The sequence below is a fragment of the Seriola dumerili genome, unplaced genomic scaffold (assembly GCF_002260705.1).
Source record: "Seriola dumerili isolate Sdu_G_001 unplaced genomic scaffold, Sdu_1.0 BDQW01000147.1, whole genome shotgun sequence".
Classification (NCBI taxonomy): domain Eukaryota; kingdom Metazoa; phylum Chordata; class Actinopteri; order Carangiformes; family Carangidae; genus Seriola; species Seriola dumerili.
The window spans coordinates 183,517-209,517 of NW_019174402.1; the positions used below are offsets into that span (position 1 = coordinate 183,517).

Below are 26,001 nucleotides of genomic sequence, written 5' to 3' on the forward strand. Positions count from 1 at the left end.
CAAGTTTTTCTTTCAAATACTTTTCCTTTATGAGCACCTGCCCTGCAACGGGAGGGGAGAGAGAGATACAAAATGCAGCTACAAGCGCCAATTTTACCAATTTACATCAAACCAGAGGACACACACACACGCACCCACACACGCTCAGACCTCCCTGCTATTAAAGCCAATTTAATCACTGATCACAAGCCTTATCAGACTTAAAAGCCCTGCGTAAACTCCGAGACTCATTTCATTTCATCTCTGCTTTAGAGGGAAAGTTGTGCTAGTCTGCCTAGTTGGTATTAAACATCTCGCTCCTGCCAACTGTCTCATGCACCAAATGTATTAAGATCAGAGCTGGATCTGTCTGCAAGTGCAATAACTTCTACAGAGTTGTGCTGGCGACTCGCTGGTACAAATACAACATTGGCCCAATTGTGAGAAAGTAAATTCTTCCTGCTGTTTACAGAACTGCTATTTTTTTTATGGTGAAAAGCAGATAAAAAAAGATTTCAGCAATTGGTTATTATACAGTATTATTTTGATCCAGTGTTATCAGTGGGCGGGGGGGGGGGGGGGGGGGGGGACTTAATTGATTATGTTTTTCAGTAAATTTGATTTTGTTTTTGATGAAAAGAAATGAGGATTTGTAAGTTGTTGCAAGATGTTTTCATACAAACATATGGATGAAAAACAGGCTGAGAAAGTTCTCTCCTTTCATCTGAACTAAACTGCAACTGATTTTTAGAAGAAGTTTTACTTGAACTTCAAAATGTATCTATATCTAGAAAACCAGATCAGTCCATATTCAGTGATAATAACTACATCACTAGGATACCTCAGTGGGAGGAAAACCTCATTTGAAATCCCATTGACATTTGTAACTACACGAGTAACTAAAACCCCGGCCTTGGAACAGAGGCTTTCTCAACAGTATGTGTCATAAGGACAATAGTCTTTTGAAAAACGACCTAATATCGTTGTTTATTCCACCGTTCCAATAAGCCCTAGATGTTTGCAGGCTAAATGTCACCGCTTGACAGAAGAGGCAGGTCCATGAGTGAGTCACGGGGGGTTGTGGTCGGCACAGACGGGTCTGTAATGACAGCAGTGTAGTGGATAGCAGGCTTCAGCGATGGGGCATTTTTATGTTTTTAAATGGGTCAGTGTCACAGTGTCTAACTCGAACCCTGATTATTCATGCGCTTACATGTTAAGTGACATTTGATTTGAGGAACTCTAGTAGCCCATTCAGCCGTTCATTCAGTCGTACTTCCTGACAACAAATCGCACTCTCAGTTTATAAAAGCATTTGTTTCCAGTGCAGAAAATATGTCGATCTTTTAGCCGTATTGTAGAGCCCTGACACACGCGCGTTAATTCAGTGGGCTGTAAATGAGACAAGCATGTACGTGTGCTGCAGGTGTGGAAGGGTTTGCTGCTTGTCTGTCTTGCTGTCAGACCTTTGTTAGCAGATAGGTTTGACAGTGCAGTGTTCACTCTTCTGCGTGCTGTTAACTATCAGCTGGTCCATGTGCCTTGTCAATGTGTCGGGGAGAAATCTAAAGATTAAATAAACATATAAACATTTGTGATTATTACATTAATAACTAGTAGTTTAACATTCTGTCAGCTGTAGCCGACGGTTTTCGGGCGTCATGTCTTTGTGTGGAGTTGCCGTTCGCAGCTTTGTGCGGTGATGGGAACACATGGATACGCAGTAATACAACATGTCTGTGGGTTGACTTGCTGTGATGAAACCACAGTGCAAATTGCTCGTTCAACCACCCGCACGGATAAGACAGCTCGTCACAGAAACACGCCACTGTTACTGACTTAGATCTGAGTGTGTATCTGTGTAAGTGGATACGTATATGTCCATTTACCCTCACATGCAAAAGTGTATGTGTACTTTAATATCTATCTAAGTGACCATTTAATTCCTTGCATGTCAAAGAGTTGCAGTAGAGGAGATGTGCTGAGGCACGTGATGAAGTACAGTAGGGGAAACATGATGAAATAATAGCATGCATGACTCTGCATGATGAGAAGCAGCTGTTATTAATATGAAACTTTCACTTATCGCTGTGCTCACCACCTTAATTTAATTCTCTTTTTTTCTCTTAATTATACAACTTTCAGTGCAACTTCCCACCAAGAGAGAGGATGTCAGCGTGACTCTTTTGCAGCAGGAAGGTCTGGACAGGATTTAGACAGACACTCATTAACCTCAGCAGTAACAAAATGCCAGACTAACAGCAGCACTGCAGAGGTGTGTGCACCTGCTAAACATCAGTGAAACCAATGCAAGACAACTGCATACTGGTTTCCTTCACTGCTGCCGTTAGATAACTGAACCAAAATGTCCAGAGATGGACCTGCTCTCCATTAGATATCCACAAATCCACTTTAACTGTACGTTCAGACGGAAATTTGCGAGAATGTCAAAGGGACCGCACGTGAGCCAACGTCTCTTGGTGGCGATGACCATTGGCGGTGCGTCTCAGGCAGTGTGAGCGTCAGAAAAAGCTGAAGTCAAGGCAACATTTTGGTAATTAGCTATGATGCGGTTCGGCGGAAACCAATCAGAATGTAGAAGTGGGAGAATAAAACAGGGTTGCGCGACGACTTGATGCGTCAGTCGGTAACTTTAACGTCGCTAATTTAAAAGATTTCACGCGGTTGACTTAAACTGTACTTGCGGTCAGTTGGCACAAAGATACCGGCTGACACGTCTGTTTGCTTTAAACACAGATTGAAGGACCAAGGATTCGCTCACTAGATGTCTGATTCATCTACATCAGAGCAAACTTCAACAGCGTCCTTGTCAGAGCAAATTCTTTCGCTCTCGCCGCTTTCGGTCTGAACGTACCGTAAGTGTACCTCAGTACCAAAGTAATACAGTGACAGTTGTTTGGCGCCAATCTGTCAAACTGTAAACCTTCATAGGATTGACTGAACATGGCCCGCAGCATGACCTACTGAATACTCGGCCACTGGACACATTTCATGAAGAGAACTGTCCTCAGTGACGTCGGCACTGCTCATCGGGGGTTGGCAGAGGTTGTATGAGCAACACCTACATTTTGATATTTCGATGAAGATAAAACATGAGTCTTGATTTAAACAGTTGCTACCTGAGGAGGAGGAAAAGCAGTCCTGTGTGGGAGGAACTTCAGCACTTCAGTATGAAGCTTCAAACGACTGGAAAATTAAGTTCATGAGGAACCCCCCACCCCCATTTCTCTCATACCATCTTTTCATGTTAACAAGCACTGAACTCGTCCACAGAGGCTCTCTGCACTTTTCCCTTTTCACAGGTTACACACTCCTCCAAGTCAGTTACCTGAAGCCTTTCACTAATGAAGGACTCGCTGACTGGATGCCTCTCTTTCTTCTCTTCCTTTTTCTCTTTGTCATATTTGTCTTTCTAGCTTTCATTTCCTCTCCATTCTGGGTTATATACCCCCCCTCCCCCCTTTCCGCCCCCCAAAAGCACACACAGAGGTGTTAATGGAAAGGTAGTGTAGAGCAGGTTTCCCAGTCACAGTGAGGAGTCACCTGACTTGGACTGGTCTAATTATAAGGTGTTGTTGTTCACTTCTGGTCCCATGAACGCACAGGTAACACACACACGCACACACACACACACACACACAAACACACACACACACTTAGATTATATGCAGGAGTATATATTATGTGCACATACATATACTTATTTACCCTCTTTTTTTGTTTTCAATTAACTGCCTGGGAAAAATCCCACACACACACTCTCTCTCTCTCACACACACACACAAACACACACACACTATGCAAGAGAGATGTAAACAGTCTCAGTGGGATGTTTCTCACGCGATGAGGCCTGTCACCCTGAGTACCATCATTAGTTCTACACATGTTTTCATGAGGAGGCACGCCAAAGTTTCCATAGTGAAAGTTACCATAACATCATATGAAAAAATAGTCACTGCAATGGTGTGTGTGTGTGTGTGTGTGTGTGTGAGAGGAGGAGGTGGGGTGGGGGTCACTAGGAGCCATGTGCATCATTCAGGAATGGATTGACACTTGAAGAAAAATAGCTGCAGGCCTAATCAATTTGAATGTTATCCCCTGAGAGTGTGTGTGTGTGTGTGTGTGTGTGTGTGTGTGTGTTTGTCAGGTGAGGTGAGCAGCCGGCATCAGCAGCATTTCAGTCCAGTCAGCAGTGATCTTGCCAGCCTCTGCACGACCAGACTCATGAATAGATCAGTACGTTGTGTTTCTGTGTGTGTGGTAGTGTGTACTGTACGTGGACGTGTCTGGATGCCATCTGCATTCTACTTCCCCGAGACCCGCTGACATCATAGTGCGTCCATCTCATATATATTGGGCATTTCAGCGTGTAGCATGGCAGCAGCCCTCCTGCCTGCTCTGAGCGCGGGGCTGTCAGCGGGGCTTCGCTGTGCGCGCGCCTCTCCACACAGCACGCCGCTTTGAAAGTGGAGCAGAGGGGAAAAGAACAGCTTTGATGTTTTTTTACTATACGCACAAATGAAAACAACACCTGAGCTGTAACTCTGGTAGAGCGACAGAGTTTCCTAAAGACAGTCTGTCACAAACTAGCTTATTTTCAGTTCACCACGCCGGTGCTCTGTTTGCAATTTCATTACAAGCAGGTTCAGTACCTGACGTTAAACTTGCTTTTTGTCAACAAAGTTGTGGTGTAGCCGAGCTAGGCACAAATCACAGACGTCATAAACCACATACAGTGGGCTCCAAATGTCTGAGACCACTTTCCCATCCCCATCCCTATTTCCAGTCCCATATACCCACTGAAAACATGAAAGTCTTGCACTGAGAAACTGCAGGTAGTCGCCTTGTAAGGTCGCTAATAGAGTTGCGAGGTGGTAGGAGAGATACCAGGTCTCCACTGTTCCACAACAGTCCATGAGTCCCATTAATTTTCTGCACAGTCAACAGCCGGTGACTAAAAGATGAAGCACTTCCATGGCTCGGATGGACATGAGACCGTGTGAAACTGTATGAAGAGAAATGAACTACAACGCTTTACGTCAAGCTTGAAAGTTTACGGGTTAAAAGGAGTCTCTCACGCTTCAGCCCCTCCACTAATGGAGGTCGGTGCTCTCAGCGGAGGACAGGTTACAAACAGCTCAGTGGGCCACCTCTTAACGACTGAAGCCCAATGAAATACTGGAGCACACGATTCACTTTAGCAGTTTAATCATCAGGTGCGAATGACTAATTTTTCAACGTGCACTGTGTCTTTCCAGAGACGTCAAAACGTATTAAAACATCTGAGAAGATTTCACAGTGAATTTTATATTCCTGTATTCCAAGTGCGCCAGTAATCAAGATTTTTAAAGGGATAGTTCAGTTTCTGATTCACTCAGCTGACCTGCGGCTGCGGCGTGATACAGTGTGCTCCGTAGGTACGCTTGTGCGTAGGAATACGGTAGTTCAGTGGTTGGAAAAAAAGTAGTACCAAAGAGAAAGTTGATCTGAATCTGCTCCAGGTGATGCACCGACTATGCACTATACCCCACGTCAAATACCCCAAACTATCCCCTTAATGCTTTGCTATTTGCACTGAGGTTAAAAGAACTATAGATTTTTGTATAAACTGAATGAAGACAGGCGTTGGAGCACATGTTCAGTGTTGCCTCGGCAGCAGATGGCGATGCCTGCTGTCTGAAGTCGTCATGTGCAGCATTTTAAAGTTTTTGTGTTTCAGTGTGTGAGACGTCATTTTGTGGAATCAATTTACCAGCTCCACCACACACTTCAGGATTGGATTTTCAGGTTGACTGCTGCATTGTCCCGTTCGGTGTGGTGTGAAACACAACATGCTGCTGCTCGTTTGATCGTCTCGTTTCAAATGAAACCAAACAGACAATTTAGAGCAAGTCTCTTCAGGCAGAAAGCCCTGCTCTAATCTCTAGCTTTATTAGCAAATTAAATTGGCATGATATTGATTGATAATGATATTGATTTTTGTGGATGATCATGGGCCCTGGAGAATGAACTTTGCTAATTCTGGCAACCTTTATCATAACTAACTGTTTTTTATTATTACACAGTGCAAAACTGCGTGTGTGTATAAGTATTGTAAGTAGGGCCTTAAATCACATATTGAGCAAAACATATAATGCTTTAACATTCACATGTTGTGTAGGCCTACTCATATTTCAGGGTCAATCTTAAAAAGAGAAAGTAGAATCCAGGATGTTCTTTTTTTTCCTTTCTGTGTCTGTGATAAAACTGTACTCACAGAAATTCCTTTAAATAACTGCAGCTGAATTTCAAAGCCTGGGGAGAAGGTGAGCTTTCTGGCATCTCTGAGAGAACAAATCAAAGACATTAAAAAGAGAAGAGTCTCTTTGAGTTTCTTATACAGTCATAATAAATGTGAACACCTCACAAAGGTCAACAAATGTGTTACATCTTTCAAAACATCAACATAAATCGCGTTGAACTGCATCGCTGCACTTTACTTAAATGTATTTGAAGTTTTGTTTCTTTAAAATACAAGCCACGTTGGCTTCTGTTTCTTTACTCTAAATCTAAATTAATATAAGTTAAATATCATTTCTTTAAATATAAATATGTATATTTAAAAAAAATACACACACACACACACACACACACACACACACACACTAAAGCCTTAAGAAGTCACAGGTATTTGGCTCAGCTCTGATCGGCAGTGATGTAAACACGACGTCCACGTTAATTTTCCACGCTGTAACATCTTCTGGAGTGCAGACACTGTGAACACACCTGTCCCCTGACCAGCACAGTGCTGTTAAACCACAAACACTGCGGCTACGCCTTCGGCTGAGAGTGTGCTGCGCTCAATAACTTTTACAAACGCGACACTTGTAGGAGCACCGACCCGGGGATGAGACACGAGGGATCCATTTTACCAGTCTGTACTGCAGCTCACTCGTGTGCGTGTCCTATATCTGCATGAGATGTTGCTCCCTATAGGTGTGTGTGTGTGTGTGTGTGTGTGTGTGTGTGTGTGTGTCCTCAGTCCAAACAGAAAGGCAAACTCGTCTGGCAGTGTGAAAGGAGTCAGTCGCCTTTTTAAGCGGGTTTACCCTTTTTTGCGTTCACACCTGTTGTTCTTTTCATCTGGTTTTGGACCAAAGAAAAATCAGGAATCGTTGCCTTTTAGTTCTGGTGAAGTTTTATGTTCACGCTCACTTTTTCTTTTACAAATGAACCCAGAGCTGTAAACATGAATTTAAACAGATCGACAGGTAACTTTATTGTCCGGACAGTTTTGGGAAATGTCATCCTGAATCATCAGTGAATCATCAGTGTCTGGGGACTGACAGCAGGTCACGCTGATACTGTGTATGTAGAGTACGTTGTCTGGTGTCAGAGCTCACGGAGAAATAACTGATTCTGAGCATTAGTATTATTAGACTGTAAATCAATTATGTTCTAAATAATGATTAAATGGGTAGAGGCATCGGTAATACAAGTGGGATTACTGCGGGATCATTATGTCACGTCCTTGTCACTGACTTAATGAACTGCCAAAGTACACAGAGAAGGATTCAAGCACAGCAGACTTTTAACTGTTTTAGGCTGTATATGTATATGTACTGTATACGTATATCTATAGCTTATACAGGTTGCTTAAGATCGCTTCCTGAACAATCCCTTGGTGGATTTAATAACAGGTCCACTTGCTGCTTGGAAGCAGAGCAAGACCCTTGTTTCGAGGTGGTCTCGGTCCGGTCCAGAAGAACCACACAGAACGGGAAAAACCCACCAGGGTTCAGCTGAACCTAAACGGGTTACGTATGAAAACACCATATAACATCACATCGGTTGATGTCGTGCTTTAGTAGTACATATTCCCATAGTCCCCAATGAAGTTATAATTAATCATATTACCTGAATCTAATTGCCATGAGGTGAACCTGGGATTCTGGGACTCCTGGGTGTCTGGGGCCACCTAACTGATGATCCAGTCCTTCCCAACAAACACACAATCCTCCCGTCCGAGTTATCGTCAGCTGAAAACTACAGCGGCCAGCTGTTTTAAGACAGCTCCTTACTGCTTTTTTTAAAGAATGAATCTATATACAGTATTTGTGACCTGTTTTTAAAGATAACATCTTCCCAAGGAGCAGACTTACTCGGGGCCTTAGGGAGTGCCACAGACAGTGCAGGGAAGACAAAGTACTGAGAGACAGACGTTCTCTTCATTGTTGTTGACGATAAAGAAAGATGTAGAATAATGCCAGTCTTATCCTTTAACATTTGTCATATTGATATTATAACCCGCTGTATTGGATGCAGTGAGAGCAATGTTTCCTGACATCAATAGTCCTCAACAATTCCACCAAACAAATACTATTTATCAGTGCTATTCATCACCCCCCCCCTTAGAAAAATGCTTTTCCACGCTTCTTTATCTCTTTTTATCCCCTTTATCTCTCTCTGATCACAATCAAGTCTGCAAAGCCTGGAGATTTCTCTTGCTGCCTATATCAATCAGTCACTCCCCCTCTCCACTCCCGCTGCTCGCTCTCTCTCTCCCTGGGCTCAGTTTTAGTTCAGATATCAAATATTAATCGAGGTAGGTTGATAAGCAGTTGATCAGCTGTCCCTTCATTGATCTGACTGCTCTCCTCAGCACTGATGTGTCCCTGGAGTTATTTGCCCATTGGTCCAAACATCTGTAGTTTTAATTTTATTTATCATGCATGTTTTTTTCCACTTTTTTTTTCAGCAACTTTTTTGAAAGCTGTGGTATTTCAGCTCCATATTTTCAGGTTAATTTTTTATTCCTGTGAGCACACATCTGCACCAACCTTGACAGGTTCTTATCACCGACTAATAGGGAAAGTCCTGCAAGAGCCTCAATACTTCTCAAGATTATTTAAAATTTCAGACTCATTCATTGGTTTACTTTCTTTACAAGCTGAATGCACATTACATTGCATTTAGTAAGAGACAGACTGTTGACCCTTTTTGACCCCAGGAGCTTTTCCAGGAACCTTGTACCTGCATGAATCTGATATTAGTGTGAGAGTGTGATATATAGTTTCAGTAGCTGCTCATATTTTTGACTTGGGTGGCTGGGGCTGGTAATGTCACTCTTTTGGGCCAGACTACAATATCTCAACACTAATGGATGTTTTGGCAATTTTTTTTTTTATTATAGATATTCATGGTTCCCAGATGTCATTGTGAGCATGTTAGCATGCTTCCATTAGCATTTAGCTCAAAGCAGTGCTGTGCCAACATATAGGGTTAGACTTGCTCGTGTGGCATTATGGTTTAAGGCTTAATCCATAATTGGTCTGATATTACAAATCCTCAGTTTTAAGATGCAATTTAAACAGGAATTCACGAAAGGGACTTGTATTCTCTGAGATTAGTTCCTGGGACTGTTTGGTTAAAATAGGGTTCTGACATGTATGTCATTATACGACAGAAACTAAGAGAGCATATAAAGTCCACACAGTAAAGGTCATTTGATCAACCTCAGGGGATCAGTCTCTCTGTGAGACCACTGTGTTAAAACACTGAGCCATTAGAGTTAGGTCACGCCGCCCTATCAGATCCCCAGGTCATCTCAGCATGAGGGGGAAAAGGTTCAATCAAGCATTGCAAACAGATAATTAGTTTACAAGCCAAACCAGGAACAACAAATTCTTGCCAATTGAACAGATGTGCCTCCCTGCCTTGATTTCCCAACTGCACTCCCAGAACTCATTTCAGTTTGAATAGTGGCTGGTGGAGATAATCATACAGCACTTTTCTGAAGAGGACCTTTTCCAAGGAAGTGTAGAAAATTTAAATCAGTGCATCAGGGGACTCCCCTACATCGTGTTGATTTTCATTTAATTACTATAATGGGCTGAATAAGACATATTTCATAAGCATACATATTGGTACAATCATTCAGAGCTTTTGGCACAACAGTCCCACTGTTTAACACCATTTTATGGTAAACAGCAGTTTGTAATCTTTAACTTACAAACCTTTTTCTGTCAGTTAGACAGCACAAGTTCAAAAGAATATTTCAGCATTTCTGGGAGACTGTTCTTATTCAGTATTATTTCCTTCTTTCTCTTGAGTTGGATGAGAAGATTGATATCAATTTCATGAGCTGTAGCCAGAGCATAGTTAGCCTAGCTTAGCATAAAGGCTGGAAGCTGAGGGAAACAGCTAGCCTGGCTGGTATCTCATTTAATCCATACACAAACAGAAGTGACACAACGTTAAAAAGGATTAACGTTGTTCCTCAGTAAGTCATTGACCAATCACCTATGATGAAAAAGTGTTTGCTGGCCTTTTGTTTATGATAAACTGCCCAATCAACCTTCTTAATTTCTTTCAAGTTTTGCATTACTTTCTCCCCTCCTTCCTGGTCATCTGCACCTCCACTACTTTTTCTCTCACACTTGTCTTCTTTTCTCCTTCTCCTGCTGTTTTTCCTCCTCAGGTCTTCATTAAAACTTGATGGAGATGAGTGAAGCCAATAATCTTCAGGCTCTGTGAACAACCCTGCCTGAAATCAATAGGTTTCCTAGAAAAAAAAAAACAACACAAAGAGAATAGTGGGGTGGGAGAAGGTCTGGTTTATCAAATATTAAACAGCAGGTCTCAGGGGAGAGGGGGAAGAGTTGTGGTGATGCAGTGTCTGACCCAATTAGCATCTCCTGTTCACCTGCCAGGCTCCAGCCGTGGCTCTACTCTGACTTTTACTAGTCACGACAATCCACTTCTGGGACAGTCACACACTCTTCAGTAGCTTCATCCCCGCCGTCTTGTACACTAATCATGACACGATGCATCTGTGCCTGTTACACCCTTGAAGAGGGCCATCTTAGCTCAGTGAAATATCGGTTACTACCAGCTCCAAAATGATCTTGCTCTGCAGGACAGCTGGCTGTCTACAACTCACAATGAGGCTCTTCTGGGATGAGTAAACTCTTTGCTAAAATTGTCTCAGCTTTCTATGTTACCAGTCATGAGGCTCTTCAGGGACTGGGCCACTCTTAAAGGAGCTATCTGTCAGTTTTGCTATTGCTACATAGCCAACATTAGCATTAGCAGCTGTTTACTTACCAGTGAAGAGAAAACATTGTGAGTTCAGCATCTTCAAGAGCTGTGTCCAGTGGTGGAAAGCAACCCTCTTGTTTTGCTTCTGTTTCTATCACTTCTTTTCCTCAACTGAAGTTAGCATGCTAACTAGCTAGCTCCGGCCAAGGTGGACTGTCTCATCACTTTCAGATAGGTACAGAGACACTGTGGCCTCCAGGCTACCCTGAAGAGGTGGTGCTGCTCAGAGGACGTATTATAACCTCTTGTCTTGTAAAAGCAACAATAGCCTAAGCTCTGTCAAGAATGGTAAATAAACGGCTATTTATGCTAACGTTGACTATGTAGCAATAGCAAAACTTACAAATAGCAAGCATCAACTGACCTGCTCTCATCAACCTTGAATCCAGCAGCACCACGCAGCTTCTTTCAGTGAAATAAATGAAGCTCCAAAAATCCACTGTACCCTAGGATCCCAACACCAAAATGCAGACAGCTAGGTTTGCAACTAGCTGGTAAACATAGTGGAGCATTAAGGCGAGTTGGTGCGGACCAAAACAAGCTAAAAGGAGAGTGAATATTACATTCATCACCTGAGCACAAACACAACTGAGAAACAATGTCCAGATTGGCTGGATGCATAAGGAGGAAACTTCATCCATATAAATGTTTGCATTAGTCAATGTGTGCAATACTCTGTATTTTTCTTTCTGACAACAAATTCCATGAAAAGAGCAAAAGCAACAATTATACTATACTAACAATTAATGTTAGTGTGGCGTGTTCCTTTGTGCCATAGAGCTCCACTGTGGTAAGAATAAACTGTTGCAATGGGTGACATGTTCCTTCATTACAATGAACATCAGCAGTTTTAATTTTTAATTCCTCTGCTGTAAATAGTCATGCAACAATTATGAATTAAAATCCCCAACAAATAAACTATTTACTCCGATTTGCTAAAAACAGAGCCCTGGCCATTATGGGAAATAACTAAGCTTTGTTTTTTTTAATTAAACTTTATATTGTATTTGTGATTCATCCTTTAAGATCCCCTACAGACATGTTTTAAAACATAGAAATCTTCTGCTTGGAACAATAATTTATATCTCCTATGGTATTTTCCCCCGAAATGTTCAATTACTGAGTTCAACATTCTTAAAATGACATCTACTCCTTCTCCCTCGATGCAAAATTAATATGGAGAAGTAATTTATGAAAATGCAAATATTGTTCATTTCTAAAGTTAATCCTACAAGGTGTCAATGAAAAGTCAATTTTCTGTATATGCACATCTCACTTGTATGTTCAACATGCACATCGAACCATGACTGGCATCTAAACCTAGTTGTGAAGTTGCAAAATCCAGCTGGTACATGAACACGTCTCAAACTGAGATTTAAGGTGAGCACAGGGAAACTTTCCCCCTTTAGCAGATGAATGTGAAAAAGCCGTCTAGTGTCAAGCTCTGCTCATACGGCACATACACTTTAGCACTGGAATATAAAATACGTCATCACTGCAATAATCTTATTATCCTGCACAGTGAAGGCAAAACATCCAAGCCGGGTAGCAAAGTCAAAACACTTTTTTGACTGAGCGAGGACTCCATCTTCCATCTTTTAACTGATAACCTGACCAATTCACGTGATAAACAACAGATGCTCATGGCAGTGCAAACACTGAATGATTTGAGTAAACAGAGTTGTGATGAATGGCAATGAAAAAGGCGGCAGTCAAATCAAGCTGTTATAATTATCTATAATGGATTTGTTTTTAAATTCAAGATCACAGTTCTAATCAAATCTCTTTTAGAGAGAGCAAGTCCCGCTCTTTATTACCCCGCTCTCATGTATATGCAAGGATAACTATTCAAACATTGTCATTCAATAGGCAGGTAGTCATTGGTGTGCATTGCCTGTCATGAGAGCTTCGAGATGAATGAGTAAAGAGATGAATTCAAGGAGAAGAAAGACAGGAATAAGCAACAGATGGTAAAAGAAAGAAGCTGCCAAAAGTTTCCACAGTGCCTCCTTTGTCTCCACCTTCTCCATCACTCGTCCCACAAGAGGAGAGCGAGAGGTGGAGAGAGAGAGAGAGGTAAGGGGATGATTCCTTTTATTGTATTTGTATTTAAGCCAGTCAAGTGACAAGTGGTTTAGGTTTTTAGACGCGTCAGACAGTCCAAAGGTTCATTTTATTGATCACCTGTCTCTCCTCCACCCGAAGCGGCTTCTCTTGCCTCCCACGTTATCAGAGATCGGGATCACAGATAATCACAGAAACACACACACATGTATATAAAACTAACAGGAAGGATGACTGATGAAGAAATGTTGTGGCTTCATAAACGGACTCGATTGGCATTTTGTTAAACTGCATTAATCAGTCTCGCATCCTGCTCATGTTTAGCCGATTTCTGTTTCGGAGCTTTGTTATTTTCCCCTAATCAATCGGTAACAAGTGTGATCTGTCCTGCCAACATCATCTTCAATCAACAGGAAATCTGTGGTAGCAATTTGCCATGGGGACCTGTCCACCATGTCTCCTAGACACAGCGGTTATATGATACTAATTTACAAGAAAAGTAATTTGAAGGACATGTAATGCTGCCTGGATTCTGTTTTTTCTTTAATGAAAATAATGAGGAAACATTGTCAGTCTGGCAGGTTGCGATGTGTTGATACTGAACATGCTGTAAAATTTCACTAGCAATGTATTTCATTTGTTTTCCTAAAAAAAAAAAAAAAATCTGCTCTTACAATACAATGTCCACTTGTAGCAACTTCAGCGATATTAAACACCAGGACTATCTGGTGTAACTGTTTACAGTGCGGCCAAACAAACTTGTTACCTCCACCATCATTACCTCTACCAAGCAGTGACCCGTGTCGGTTTATTTGTCAGCACAGCTACACAGAAATACTGACCTGATTTCTACCAAACTTGAAAGTTGAAATTTTGGGGCAGATCTGGATTACATGATTTTTTTTTATTTATTTTTCTTCTCTCTTAAGTCTGGTGTATGTTTTTTTGATTTGATTGAATGTCATTGGTTGAAGTCTGTGCTCTCCGAGTGACCTTCTAGTTTTGATAATCAGACAGTTAAAAATAGTTGCAGTCATGATGTACACAGCACAAGTAGTTTTCCACTCAGCAGCAGGACACAGTGAAGGTACCTTGATGAGGAGCTGGAGATGTGCAGTCGTTTCTTGGAACTTGTACTTTTTATTGTGAGTCTTTTTCCCATCAAGGATCCCTCCGCCACTTTAATCTAACCATATATTATAGAACTACTATACAGAGAATGAATTAGTGGATACATTGAATGGCTATTGCAGGAGAAGTGCCAACCATAAATATTATCATAAATATTAATTCAGTCAGTTTCCATTGTTGTTTCAGATCCCGCCGCACCCTCCTGCCCTGCAGTAACCTCAGTTCTTCCCACTTTTCGCTGTCACCTGATTCCCCACACCCACCTGCACACCTGTTCCCCATTCCCTCATTAGACCCAGAATACATATATATCTTTGTAGCCCACTTCCACCTGCTCTTTGCCAGATTGTCCATTGTGCCGTCAGAGCTGTAGCCTTCCAGCCTTTTCCCTGTTTGCACTTCTGCCTGTTTCCCGCCCCCCCCCCCCCGCCTGTCAGTTGTTGGCCTTTGCCTTCACCTGCCCCTCTTTGTCCTGTTCACCTGGTGTTTTTGACCTCCACCTGCTCGCTGTCTTCATCCCTTGCCATTCCACCCCGTTGCCTTCCTTCCTCTGTATCTCAGGGTCTAAAGCGCGAGCTGTTTGAATTTTAACGCTGCATCAGAGTCGTGTACTTGGGCCCAGTATTTCCTGAACCGTGACAGCATACCACATAACCATAACATCCACGGTTCAACCGTCACCTGATGAACCTCTGTTGCATGTTATGACCCTCTCTCTCTCTCTCTCCCCGTCCCCACATTTCCTGTCTGTATCTCTACTGCTGCTCAAAAAGAGGCCAAAAAAAGGTTTTGTTGCCCAAACCTAACCACAGGTGGAAGACATGGTTTTCATGTCACTAGTTTTGAGGCTCTTGCTCCTGAAGGTAACATCCTCATTCATAAACCCACCTGTAAAATTGTGATTGGTTGTCTCTTCAAAGACAGGGAAACAGCTGTGAATAAGCACACAACATCAGACCTCACTGAATCATCGAGAACATTGGAGATGTTGGCGGTGATTGAAAGGTCAGGATCCGAACCAGAAATGTTGAGAAAGGGTGAAGAAGAGAGACGGTAAAGTTGAAAGCCTGTGATGGAATAATTTGAGCTTCTGTTTTCATGACAGTTTACACTCCTCAAAGTCTTCTCAGGCTTCTGATTTATATTCATTTGCCAGTGCTTAAAAGATGAGAAAGGATCAGCCTAATCAAACAGTGGTACCCATGTCCCAAAAGAGATGTGGTTCTCTGCTGTGTGTACATGAAAGCTTAGTTCACTCTTAATTCAAACCTCTGTAACATGCAACATGAACACAACTGAATGAGTGTTAATTATTATTTTAAAACGCAACAACCAAACACACTTCGTCTCTCTGAGAGAATTTTCTGATCCTGAAGTCTGACTCAGTAAACAGCTTTGAGCTTTGGTGAGATGCTGTAAATAGCTATGTGCAAAGTAAATGACTTGTGAGACTGGGTTCACAGGAATGTGCATGTGTGTGTGTTTTAGTGCCTGATTTTTAAATTTTGTTAGGAGCTTAATTTCTATGAAGATATAAACAAGAAGCAATTCTCCGAATGACCTTGATTTTGATTAATATTTTTGAAATATGATTCACACTTCTCCCTTTAATTCAAGCCTGACACATTATAAAACCAGAAAATAAAATTGTGGGTTACCACATTACCTCCATTACATCCTGACACCTGCCTTTAAAATGCATCTCCTCTTTATGAATTTGGATTTGATTTCTCCTGCCAAAGCACAGATTGTCATGCATGTCACATCTTCCTCTAACCTTTGCCGTACCTAGAACTGAAAGTAAACACCCTGTCATGCATATTTTCCATCAGCATTGTCCCGACAATCCATGCTGACAACTGACAAGATGCTATAGCTGCTTGACACCTGAAAGATTTGTTGTTGTTGCTCCTGGGTTGGATCCTGATTATTTGAGCTTCTGCAGTAAGAGTGTTTCGGTACTGCATTCAAATATAAGTGTTAAGGCTTCACTGACCAATAATTTTGTGTTACCAATTGATTTATTTATTAATTAATGTGAAAGGCATCACTTGAAACGATAAACCCACAGATGCCTGACTGCAGCTCCTCTCGAAGCTCCTTTTTTTTTGCCCCTTTCAGCTCATTGTTTTGATTTTTTTCAGCCCTACTTTCCATTTTGTCTCCATGTATGTGAGTGACAAACAAGTCACATGCTCTGTCATTTTGTCAATTTTTATTGATAGATCAACTTTTCTACCTCAGCCAAGCGTACAAAAACCTTTTTGCAATAATTGAACTTTTCTCCCAGAAAATTACCAGTGTTTCTACGGTGCATGGAAACATGTTGCTGCCCTGAAGTGCCTAGAAAAATTAGGTAATACCCAGAAGAGTCACTGGTGTGTCTTGAGACCCACTTATTGAGCCACGTATTTGCCCTCTGATCAAGTGGCTGCCTGTTGTTTTCCCTATCACTTCAAACGTGTTAAATCTTTACAGAATCTGAACCATCAGTCTCACATAGTCAGTAAAATAATGATTTCTAAAAAACTGCCAAGCCAGCAGGAACAATGTGGAGCGTGCCGAGTGGAATTTCTTTTGTTTCTTGCGTGTCCCTCTGACTTAGTTTTCTGTCGACCTGGACGCTGCAGAAGTGGTTGTTTGTAACATTTAACATTTCTCACGTTGCCCAAAGAAGTACACCAGAGTTTCTAACAACCTGCACAGGTGCATAAATCTCATTCAAGATTGTTGCCGTTTTTCTGTTGCTATTCCTCATGAATGTAGATGGGTATTCAGCCATCAATGGGGACCAGGCCCGTTGACACGTTGAACAAATCTGAGATGTATAAGGTGATTCAGAACCAGGCTGTTCCCATGGGACCGTTGGGGTTTCCTAGCATTGTTAATCTCGTCATAGTCTACCTGTCGCCCAGGGTGTTGTCTTCTGCATCTAATCATTTGCTCAGTATGTGTCCTTTCTGACTGTTAAGACTAAAAATCCGCATTTCGTGTGGGTTGTTGAGTGTTTGACGGTTTCAGTAAACTTTCCACTTGTAGCTCGTTTGGGTGACTGGGTCTTAGCTGCATTCACACATGAATATTGTTTGTGTTGTTGCTGTGAACACAATATGATCACTGAGCATGGATACATGTGGGACTGGGCTTGTCTCCCCTGTTGTATCTCCATTTCCTGGTCAATGAGCCTTGATGTGTCTCATCTTTGATGTGAGCAATCAATCAGCTGCTGACTTTAAACCCTGAATGAGTGAGAGGGGGGAGGACTGAAGATGGACCCTCTGCTGTCTGTAGCTCTGTGTGTATGATGGATAATACTCAGCCTCTCAGTCTATCATTGAAGCAAGCAGCTGCATAGACAGCGGTGTCATTGCAGCTGCACAGACGCTCTTTTCATATGCACACTTGTCTGATCTCACTCCAGTCCAACAGCTGCAGCCGTTAACAAAGAGAAACTGTAATACATTTATAGTCAACTGATATATCTGCTCAAATAGATTTCCTAGTTCATATGACATAGCAAGTTCAACTTTCAATTCATCTCTTCTCTGTGTGTGTTTGTGTGTGTGTGTGTGTGTGTGTGTTTTGCAGTGCTGAGCCCGTGCCCTGTGGCTACAGCTTCAGCCAGAAGGTGTCACTCCATCTATAAGGGTTTTGCTCAGTGTCTAATGGCTCTGGGCGACAGTCTTACAGACAGCGCCCGCAAGGACGAGGACACGCACGAGATACACTCCATCTGCAGGTCAGTGTAATCACACACACATACACACACATACACACACATACACAGCGCCAAGTCAAACACACCACACTCACGGACAGGAATACACATGCATGTCTTCTGGAAAGAAAAGTTTAGAAAAGCATTTTACATTTCCACAAAGCCGCTCTGCTATCTGATATCAATAGGGCGCGTACAGGCTGTGCATCTGTACGATACCACAAATCGAACTCTTGGCTCTGTAATCCCTCACTGGACTTACTCATGACCTGTTCACATGCAGTTGGAAAAATAATGTTGTTTTTCAAACAATAATAGATGACAAATATATAAACAAATCTGTATCAGTAGTTATTTACAGTATAATGTTTGTGACTTTTGCACTTAAAGTTTTTATTGCTGTTGTAAAAGGGAATCAATTGGTGCAGAGCTAGTGGTGTATACATATATATATAACCTGTATATAACACTGGACCTGGTCTTAGAGTGTGTTACATTTAATATATGCTTTAAATTACACTCTTCAGTGTTATTACCTACATAAATGAGAATACTGCTAAGACAATTAGCTGTCTGTACAATACCTTTGACTTGAAGATTGAGCAGGCTTTCTTTAAGGAGGTACTCCAGGATATTAGTATTGTAAATCCACAAAGTTGGGGGGATTTCAGTCAACGCCTGACCCTGGTATGGTTCAAGCTAAAAATCCTGGGTCATAGGATCTTGGTGTGCCTTCAAATAATGGAGAGGGTGATGATCGGACCACAAAAATCAGACTGAATTCACTTCGTCATTTAGTCTGACATCATGTTGAAGCTGCCCATGCTCTGCAGGAATGGGGAGTCATTTTCTCTAATCAGTGACTGACATGTACGTCCCCTCAGCTGCAGTTTTAGTGTAGCTATGGGTGGCATAAAAAGGTGGGAGGTTCATTCAGATGAGAGATGATAAATGAGACCAGTGATGTGATTGGCTAAGAGTTCATTTATTCATCACCACACTCTCCGATTTATAGTCCACCCTAGTGAGCCCTTTTTCACTTTGCGCAGCTGCAGCCACAAGAACCAAAATAGCAAGTGTGCTTTGAGACGCCTACGTAGTGTCTGCGCTCCTGAGCTTCTGTGCAGTTGAGATAAGTTCATAATAGGCTACAACCGTGCTAACGGTTCTGCTAGGCTTTACTTAGGCACAGCTGCACAGCTAAATGCTAACGTCAGAATGCTAACATGCTCACAATTACAATGCTAACATGCTGATGTTCAGTTATAATGTTTACCATGTTGTTAGTTTTGCCTGTTAGCATGTTAGTATCTAATATCTAATGTAAACTAGGAGTCCATACAGGAAGTACAGGAAAAATGCTAAATATGTTGTAAGGAAATTCTGCACAGTGGACTGCAGACTCTGCAGAGAGAATTGCACTTGGATTTTTTTCTGTTCTGGGTTCTTTGTTATCAACAGCATGATACTGAAGAACTGACATCAAGACTGCTAATATTTCTCTACTGCAAACTCAATTTTCATTTGCTATGGAGAATTCCCTTTGTGTCATTGACAAGCACACATCAAAGGGTGGTGAATATACTCCCTGATAAAATGAAGAATGATTTTACTGACTGGGATTATATGAGCGGAATACTGATTCTCTCATTTACACAATCCAAATGATTGCAGTGATCTACGCAGCACGACTGCTAGATTGCCATAACTCTGCCAGGTGTGAGTTGTACTTGAAGAACATGTTTATTTTCTTCAGTGTAAGATTAGTTTTATATAAAGACATCAGAAATGATTTTTGTGATTTTACTGTAACTTCTGTCTCAAAATCAGACTGAAATTTAAATTCTTCTCATGTTTTATGTGAGGAAATAAATTTAAAAAAAAAGCTTGATAATTGATATTTTGTACTTTTCAGAAATGGATAAAACAGTTTTGGATATATTTGTGGAAACTGTTTTTACGCTTCAGGCCTCTGGGTCGATGCGTCCTCTGACAGTGATTGACTGACATTTGAGAGCCAGTGTTTCTTAGAGACATGCTGTCAACTTCTGTGGTGCTACTAACTGGAGAACGGCATGGCTGTGTTAAACCTATTAGAGTTGATTTAAGACTTTTATCAACAAGCTGACATGGCTGGTTCAGTACCTCTGACTTTCTGAATGGAGGCTAGTTAATTTTGCTTTTCTAGAATTATTGATTCTGACTAGATGTTACTTTTTGTTCAACACCTGCTGAGTCATTGGCAGTTTACACACACTGAGTGTTTGTCTTATATTATTATTATAAAGAGGAGGGATTCGAATCTGTCACTCGTCTAGGGTCCAGTTATGGTAAATAACCAAAATGTCATAACTCACACTAAGAAGAGGAATCCTGTAACTTCAGCAGTCCACACAGTGTCCTGTGATTCAAATCATGACATGATGTAATGTAAGGGGTCATGAGGTCATATAGGCAGTTCAACCTTTTTTTTCTTTCCAACAGTTAGAGAAGATACCATTCTCATGTCCGTAGTGTAAACACAAAACTGCCACCAACAGGCAGCTAATGTAGCTTAGCACCGAACTCGGAAAAATAGGGGTGAACAGTTAATCTGGCTCTGTTTTGAAAGCAACAAAATCTGACTACCACCAACTCCAAAGCTCACATTTGATCTCTTTTGTTTAAAACACGATCTACAAAAAGTATGTAAACATGACAAATCATCGGTTTATGTGTCAGACATAAGCTGTGTCCCAATTCCGGCCGCATCCTTTGGAGGCTGCATTTGAAGAGCGATTAGTGCGACTAGGTTGTCCCATTTCGTAGGTTCCTTCAAATGCGGCCAAGAAATGCATCCGTGGTTTTGTCGGCAATGAAGTTCTTCAAGGGGTGGATCCTTTTTTGGGCCCAACCCAATCCCAAGATTCAGTGCTTGCTGATAAAGAAAATGAAATGACAACAAACAGAGACAGCGAGCCAGAGGATTACACTTTTAAATGTAAGTTTTAGGTTTCAGCTCAGTGGAACAAAGAAAAACCATGAACCCTAAAACCTCATGTTTTTGTTTTTATTAAAAAAAAAAAAAAAAAAGTGTGTATTGTCAAGGTTGCTAGGCAACATGAGCTGCGCTTTCTGGCACAACAGGGAGGGCGGGCACAGCCAGGGATGCAAAGTGGAAACTCTCTGTAAGTCCAGGCCGTCTCATTTTGGGTTCGGACTTCGCGGTCGATGGGGCTCCTGAACTGGGACACAGCTTATTATTTCTTTGTCCGGACCAGTTGCCAAGCGTCTGTAGTGCACGCTCCAGGAAGTTATTGGTCCTGACCAATCTTTGTAATAAGATAAGTTAGCCAGCTGCTGTCAGCATGCTTCATCGTTATTGTGCAGACATTAGCGAGGTGTCAGTCTTCTCATTTAGCTCTCAAACAAAATGTAGAACTTTTCCTCTAAGTGATATTATGAACTATTTTTAGTGCCCACCCACACAGATGTTGTACTAGTCAAATTACCAGTAAATCAAATATTCATTACCCCAGAACACTGATACAGGGAGCAAAAATAAATAAAACTTAATCTCCTCAAGTTAAAAAAAAACAAAACAAGTTAAATGAAACACCAGGGATATTTTTACTGATTTCTTAGCAACAATGGATTTTAATTTCAGGTGGACTTTAACTATGAACACAAACAGCACTGGCTCTTCTCTCTTCCTTCATATTCTCACTCTGTAGCTCTCTTTTTATCTTCTCATTGTTTCAGCTAGAGGCCTGATGACTCTGATTAAAGATGCATAACACCCCACCCAACCCCAGCCCCCCCCCCACTACTTTCTCTCACCACTTCATTTCTCTATATCCTGTATCCATCCATCATTGCTCTCTCTCCCTCTGTCATCTCCGCTCACCACTCTATTTATACATACCTCTGTCATCCATCTTCCGTATCCTCTCGACCAGGGAAAGGACCCATTAATGTGTGAAGGGTCTTAGAATAGGATCGCTGATTTGAGAGCAATGTTTCTGTCAAGTGAAATTTGCACAGTGCTGAAATCATATTGAACCCAGAATTTTCGCAGCGGACCGTACGCAGGTAGGAGCCGGGGAGGTCAAGCAAAGAGGTCAACGCAGATGTGACGCTCAGATAAAGGTAGTGACAGGTTAAGTAGTCATTTAATGCAGCATATTGTGGAGTAGTGACCGGCACTCTTTTCTCTCTGCATTATGAATGAGGCTTTTGAGAACTAAAGAGCACTTAATCAGGTAGCAACAAAAATACATGCTCCATGAAAAACAGCTTACAGACATTCGATAGTTCACAGGGAGGTGTCGTCTGACCCCAAGGAATATAGGGAGTATTTTCCTTTTATTCAAGACACATTTTCATTGAGATCTACGAAGTGTGACATTATAGTCCTTGAGGGAAACTTAATGGACTTATCCCTCCTGTGAGGATTTGCCTCTGCTTGCAGTATCAGTCCTCTCATTGATATTGACATTTTCAAAAATTTAGAAACAGGGTTTAGTTTAATGGTGACTTTTGATTAAAGTAGGGGTAAGGGAATGGTTCCTCACAAGCAAGTTATCTAAAAGCTTTTTTGTGCGTGTGTGTGTGTGTGTGTGTGTGTGTGTGTGTGTGTGTGTGTGTGTGTGTCACCATGGCCCTGCAGCCCACCCGTGGTACCACTCCACTGTTGTTAAGTCTCTGCTATTCCTTGAGGTACCAATTAAACTACTAATCCTGCAACCCAGCCACCTCAGTGTGAATGTTGCCTAATGCAGGGACATATAAGCTCTCTCTCTCTTTCTCTCACACACACACACCCACACACACACCCACCCACACACACACACACAATCCACATGTCCACATACACACTTCCCTCCAATCCACACTCTCATTCTCTGTGTCCTCGCCTCACTTCTTCTCTCTTATTCTTCCTTCTCTCTCTCTCTCCATCACCTCTACTCCCTCTCTCTTCCTTCCTTCTTTTTGCCCCCCCATCTTCTTTCACCCCCCTCCATCCCTCCACTCTGTTTTTCTTTGCTCTCTCTCTCTCCACTCAGGAACAGGGTTTTAGCACTTCTATCAGAGCCACCTAATGAGGAGGTAGCATGGCGCTCCCCTCTGAAGATCCGCAAGCACGTGCACACACAAAATTTACACACACACGCGCATGCACGGACGCACACAAACGCATGCACGCCACAGTCTGAACAGGAGGCTATGATTTGCATCTAGGCCAAGGCTGCTCCATTGTCAGAGCTCTCCCAGGAGTACAGCGCTGCTTTTATTCCTCCCATTCACAATAGGCATTATGCAGTTGCAATCATTCACTGTGGATCCAGAGTAGGTGAGGTGAAATGGAAATGTTTGGGACTAAAGATACACAGGAATTAGGTACAATAGAATTAAACACTAACCTTTTATTGCAGGTTTAAAATGAATAGAGAAGGTTAAAATGAAAAATAGTCACCACTTAACATTAAATCAAAGTTAAATAGGGTTTATTGGTTATCACTAATAAGTTTATAACTATTATTTGCAGTAAGCCATTATAATGCCCATGGGTAATGGGTAGCCAGGTTGTGAACTCATATTTTGTGCGGGACGCTCTTTGGTTAGCGCGTTTCCTCTGTTGCTTATGTCTCTTTATCAATCAGTAAGACTCCCCGACATGCACTGTGTCTGGAGGAATGCGGCTAGGCACAAAACCATGTATTAACGGTGCATCAACATGTGTAGCAGGCTAGATGGCTGTATATTTAAAACAAGACAGTTAATGGTTCATTGTGCAGTTTACAAGACTAAGGTTGTACAGCCAGTTAGGGCTGAACAGTTAAAGTATTATAAAGTAAAATCACAATATGGCCTAGTGTAATATTCAAATCGCAGGAGCTGCAATTTTTTTTCACAAAGGTGAAATGTGCAAATTATATTCTCCAGACATAAATGAACAAACTTGTTTGGCATAAGCCCCAACAAAAATTACATTATCATAATTTTATATTTTTTCTTGGTGAAAATAAAATACAAAAATAACCATTCCAACTTAAATTGTGACACATATTGCAATCACAATATCTGCCAAAACATGCATCGCAGTATGATTTGTTCAGCCAAAGTTACAGTGGGACTTTAGGCTAAATGTTCACACCATACTCAGCAGGTATAAGTATTTGCCATTTTAGTGTAGCATGTTGGGAATGTCATTATTTCTGCAGGCAATTTGGTCATAAACCAAATTAAAATACCAACAGTATTTTTTAAATGTGATGGTGGGAGATGAAAAGTCAATAAAATATCTAAACAAAAACAAAAACTTCAATGTTACACTGGCACTACAGGAAAAGTCAGAAGTCAAAATCATAACACTTAACTCTGAAGATGGCATGAATGTCTGTGTCAGACATTTCACGCTGAACCGAAAATGGAAACCCTGAGGTGGTGCTAGACTAAAAGTGGTGGATCATTAAAGTCAACAGGATACGACGAATATCTGCGCAGAAATTGGTGCCAGTTCATCAAGTACTTGATTAGATATGTCACTGAAGAAGTAAAAACTTTGACCTGCTGGAATCCCGAGAGGAATCATCAGTCATTACAATGATTGATTGTTGATGGAAATATCTGTAGCAAATTTCCTATCCGGTCCACGTGATAGTTGCCAAGATATTTCACTGTGAATCACAAATGTCACTGTGGCACTAGAGGGAAAGGTAGCTGCTCATTAAAGTCATTAGGATTCATACCGTGGCACTCATGAATGTCTCTGCAAATTTTCACAGTAATCCATCAGAAAATTGTGATAATTGAAAAATGGTGGACAGACTGACCTGATGTTAGACTGATGTTACTCTCTCCATAGCCATGTAGGATGTTGTTAAAGGATAAATCTTGTCTTTTGCACTCACTCACAGTCCATCACTACATCCGCAAATGTCTGTGACTGAGTGAGTGAGTGATAGACTTGATGCACACCTCTCTCTGCATCTACTCTGGTCAGTGAGTGGCGTGGAGGCAGAGCAGCAGCTTGGAAGTGACTGCATGTTAACATGTCGTCTTAATTTGACGCATTTCAGTCACTATTTCATAGTTGCTCCGTTGCCTGACGACAGAAACAGAAGAACATGTAAATGGAAAAAACAGCTTTATTGGGAATTTGGCTGCATTAAAATACTGTATATATGAGCACAGAGAGGAGGAGAGAAGCAAACAGATAAAGAGCTGAAACCAGCTGACACTTGGCAGAATGCAAACGTGACGTGATGACATCATGAATATGCTAATTAGTGTATTACGTCATCTAGTGACATTTAGCGACTTTTCCTGCAGGCTTTAGCCACTGTCCGTTGACCGTAGGCTACAGCGGTTCCACAACAGTTTTCAACTATGTCCTCAATCCTACATATTGACCAAACACAGTCCTGCCATATACTATGTTTTGACCTGGTCTTGTCTTTATATGTTCAGTTTAGATTTAGACATAGTTATCGAAGTCAAATGTTCATTTTTGTGTGGGTGTGTCTTTGCCTCTTAATGCAATCCAGCCACACTGAAAATTCATACCTGATGTATGAAGCACCTGAGCCACTATTACAGATCTAAAACAGGTAAAAGTGTGAAAACATTTCCACTAGCTTGGTGTTTAGGACAAATTTAAACTTAATGATTAATAAGTAGGACATACTGTAGAATCAAAAGCCACACCCCGCTGATCATATATCCACTTTACAGAGGAGGCAGCGAGCTCGTTCAGGTGGAGTGTGGACAGGCTCAGTCAAAGATACCGAATCATCACAGAGGGATTACAGACTTATCCAATTTTGTCATCGGAAAGGATGTCATAGAAAAAAAACATTGATCCCAAATTACACAAATGCATTCTAAAACTAATAATAAAATAAAGATAGTAATCATTCAAGGAAGTTCAATCTTAAAAAGTCTTACAAGAGGTCACAGTGAAATGACAGGAAACACTGAGAACAGTCATCATTCAGCCCATTTAGCTAAAGTATTTGTAAATCAGA

At 41.5% G+C, this 26,001-nt stretch overlaps 1 protein-coding gene across 1 annotated transcript in view; it reads left to right on the forward strand.

Annotated features, from left to right (window-relative positions):
- The window catches only part of nrn1l (neuritin 1 like), a 59,072-nt gene that overhangs the window by 26,392 nt on the left and 6,679 nt on the right, over positions 1–26,001 (forward strand). The window contains exon 2 of the mRNA XM_022750017.1: positions 17,863–18,013. Coding sequence (XP_022605738.1) covers positions 17,863–18,013 — 151 coding nt within the window. The remainder of the gene's footprint in view (positions 1–17,862; positions 18,014–26,001) is intronic.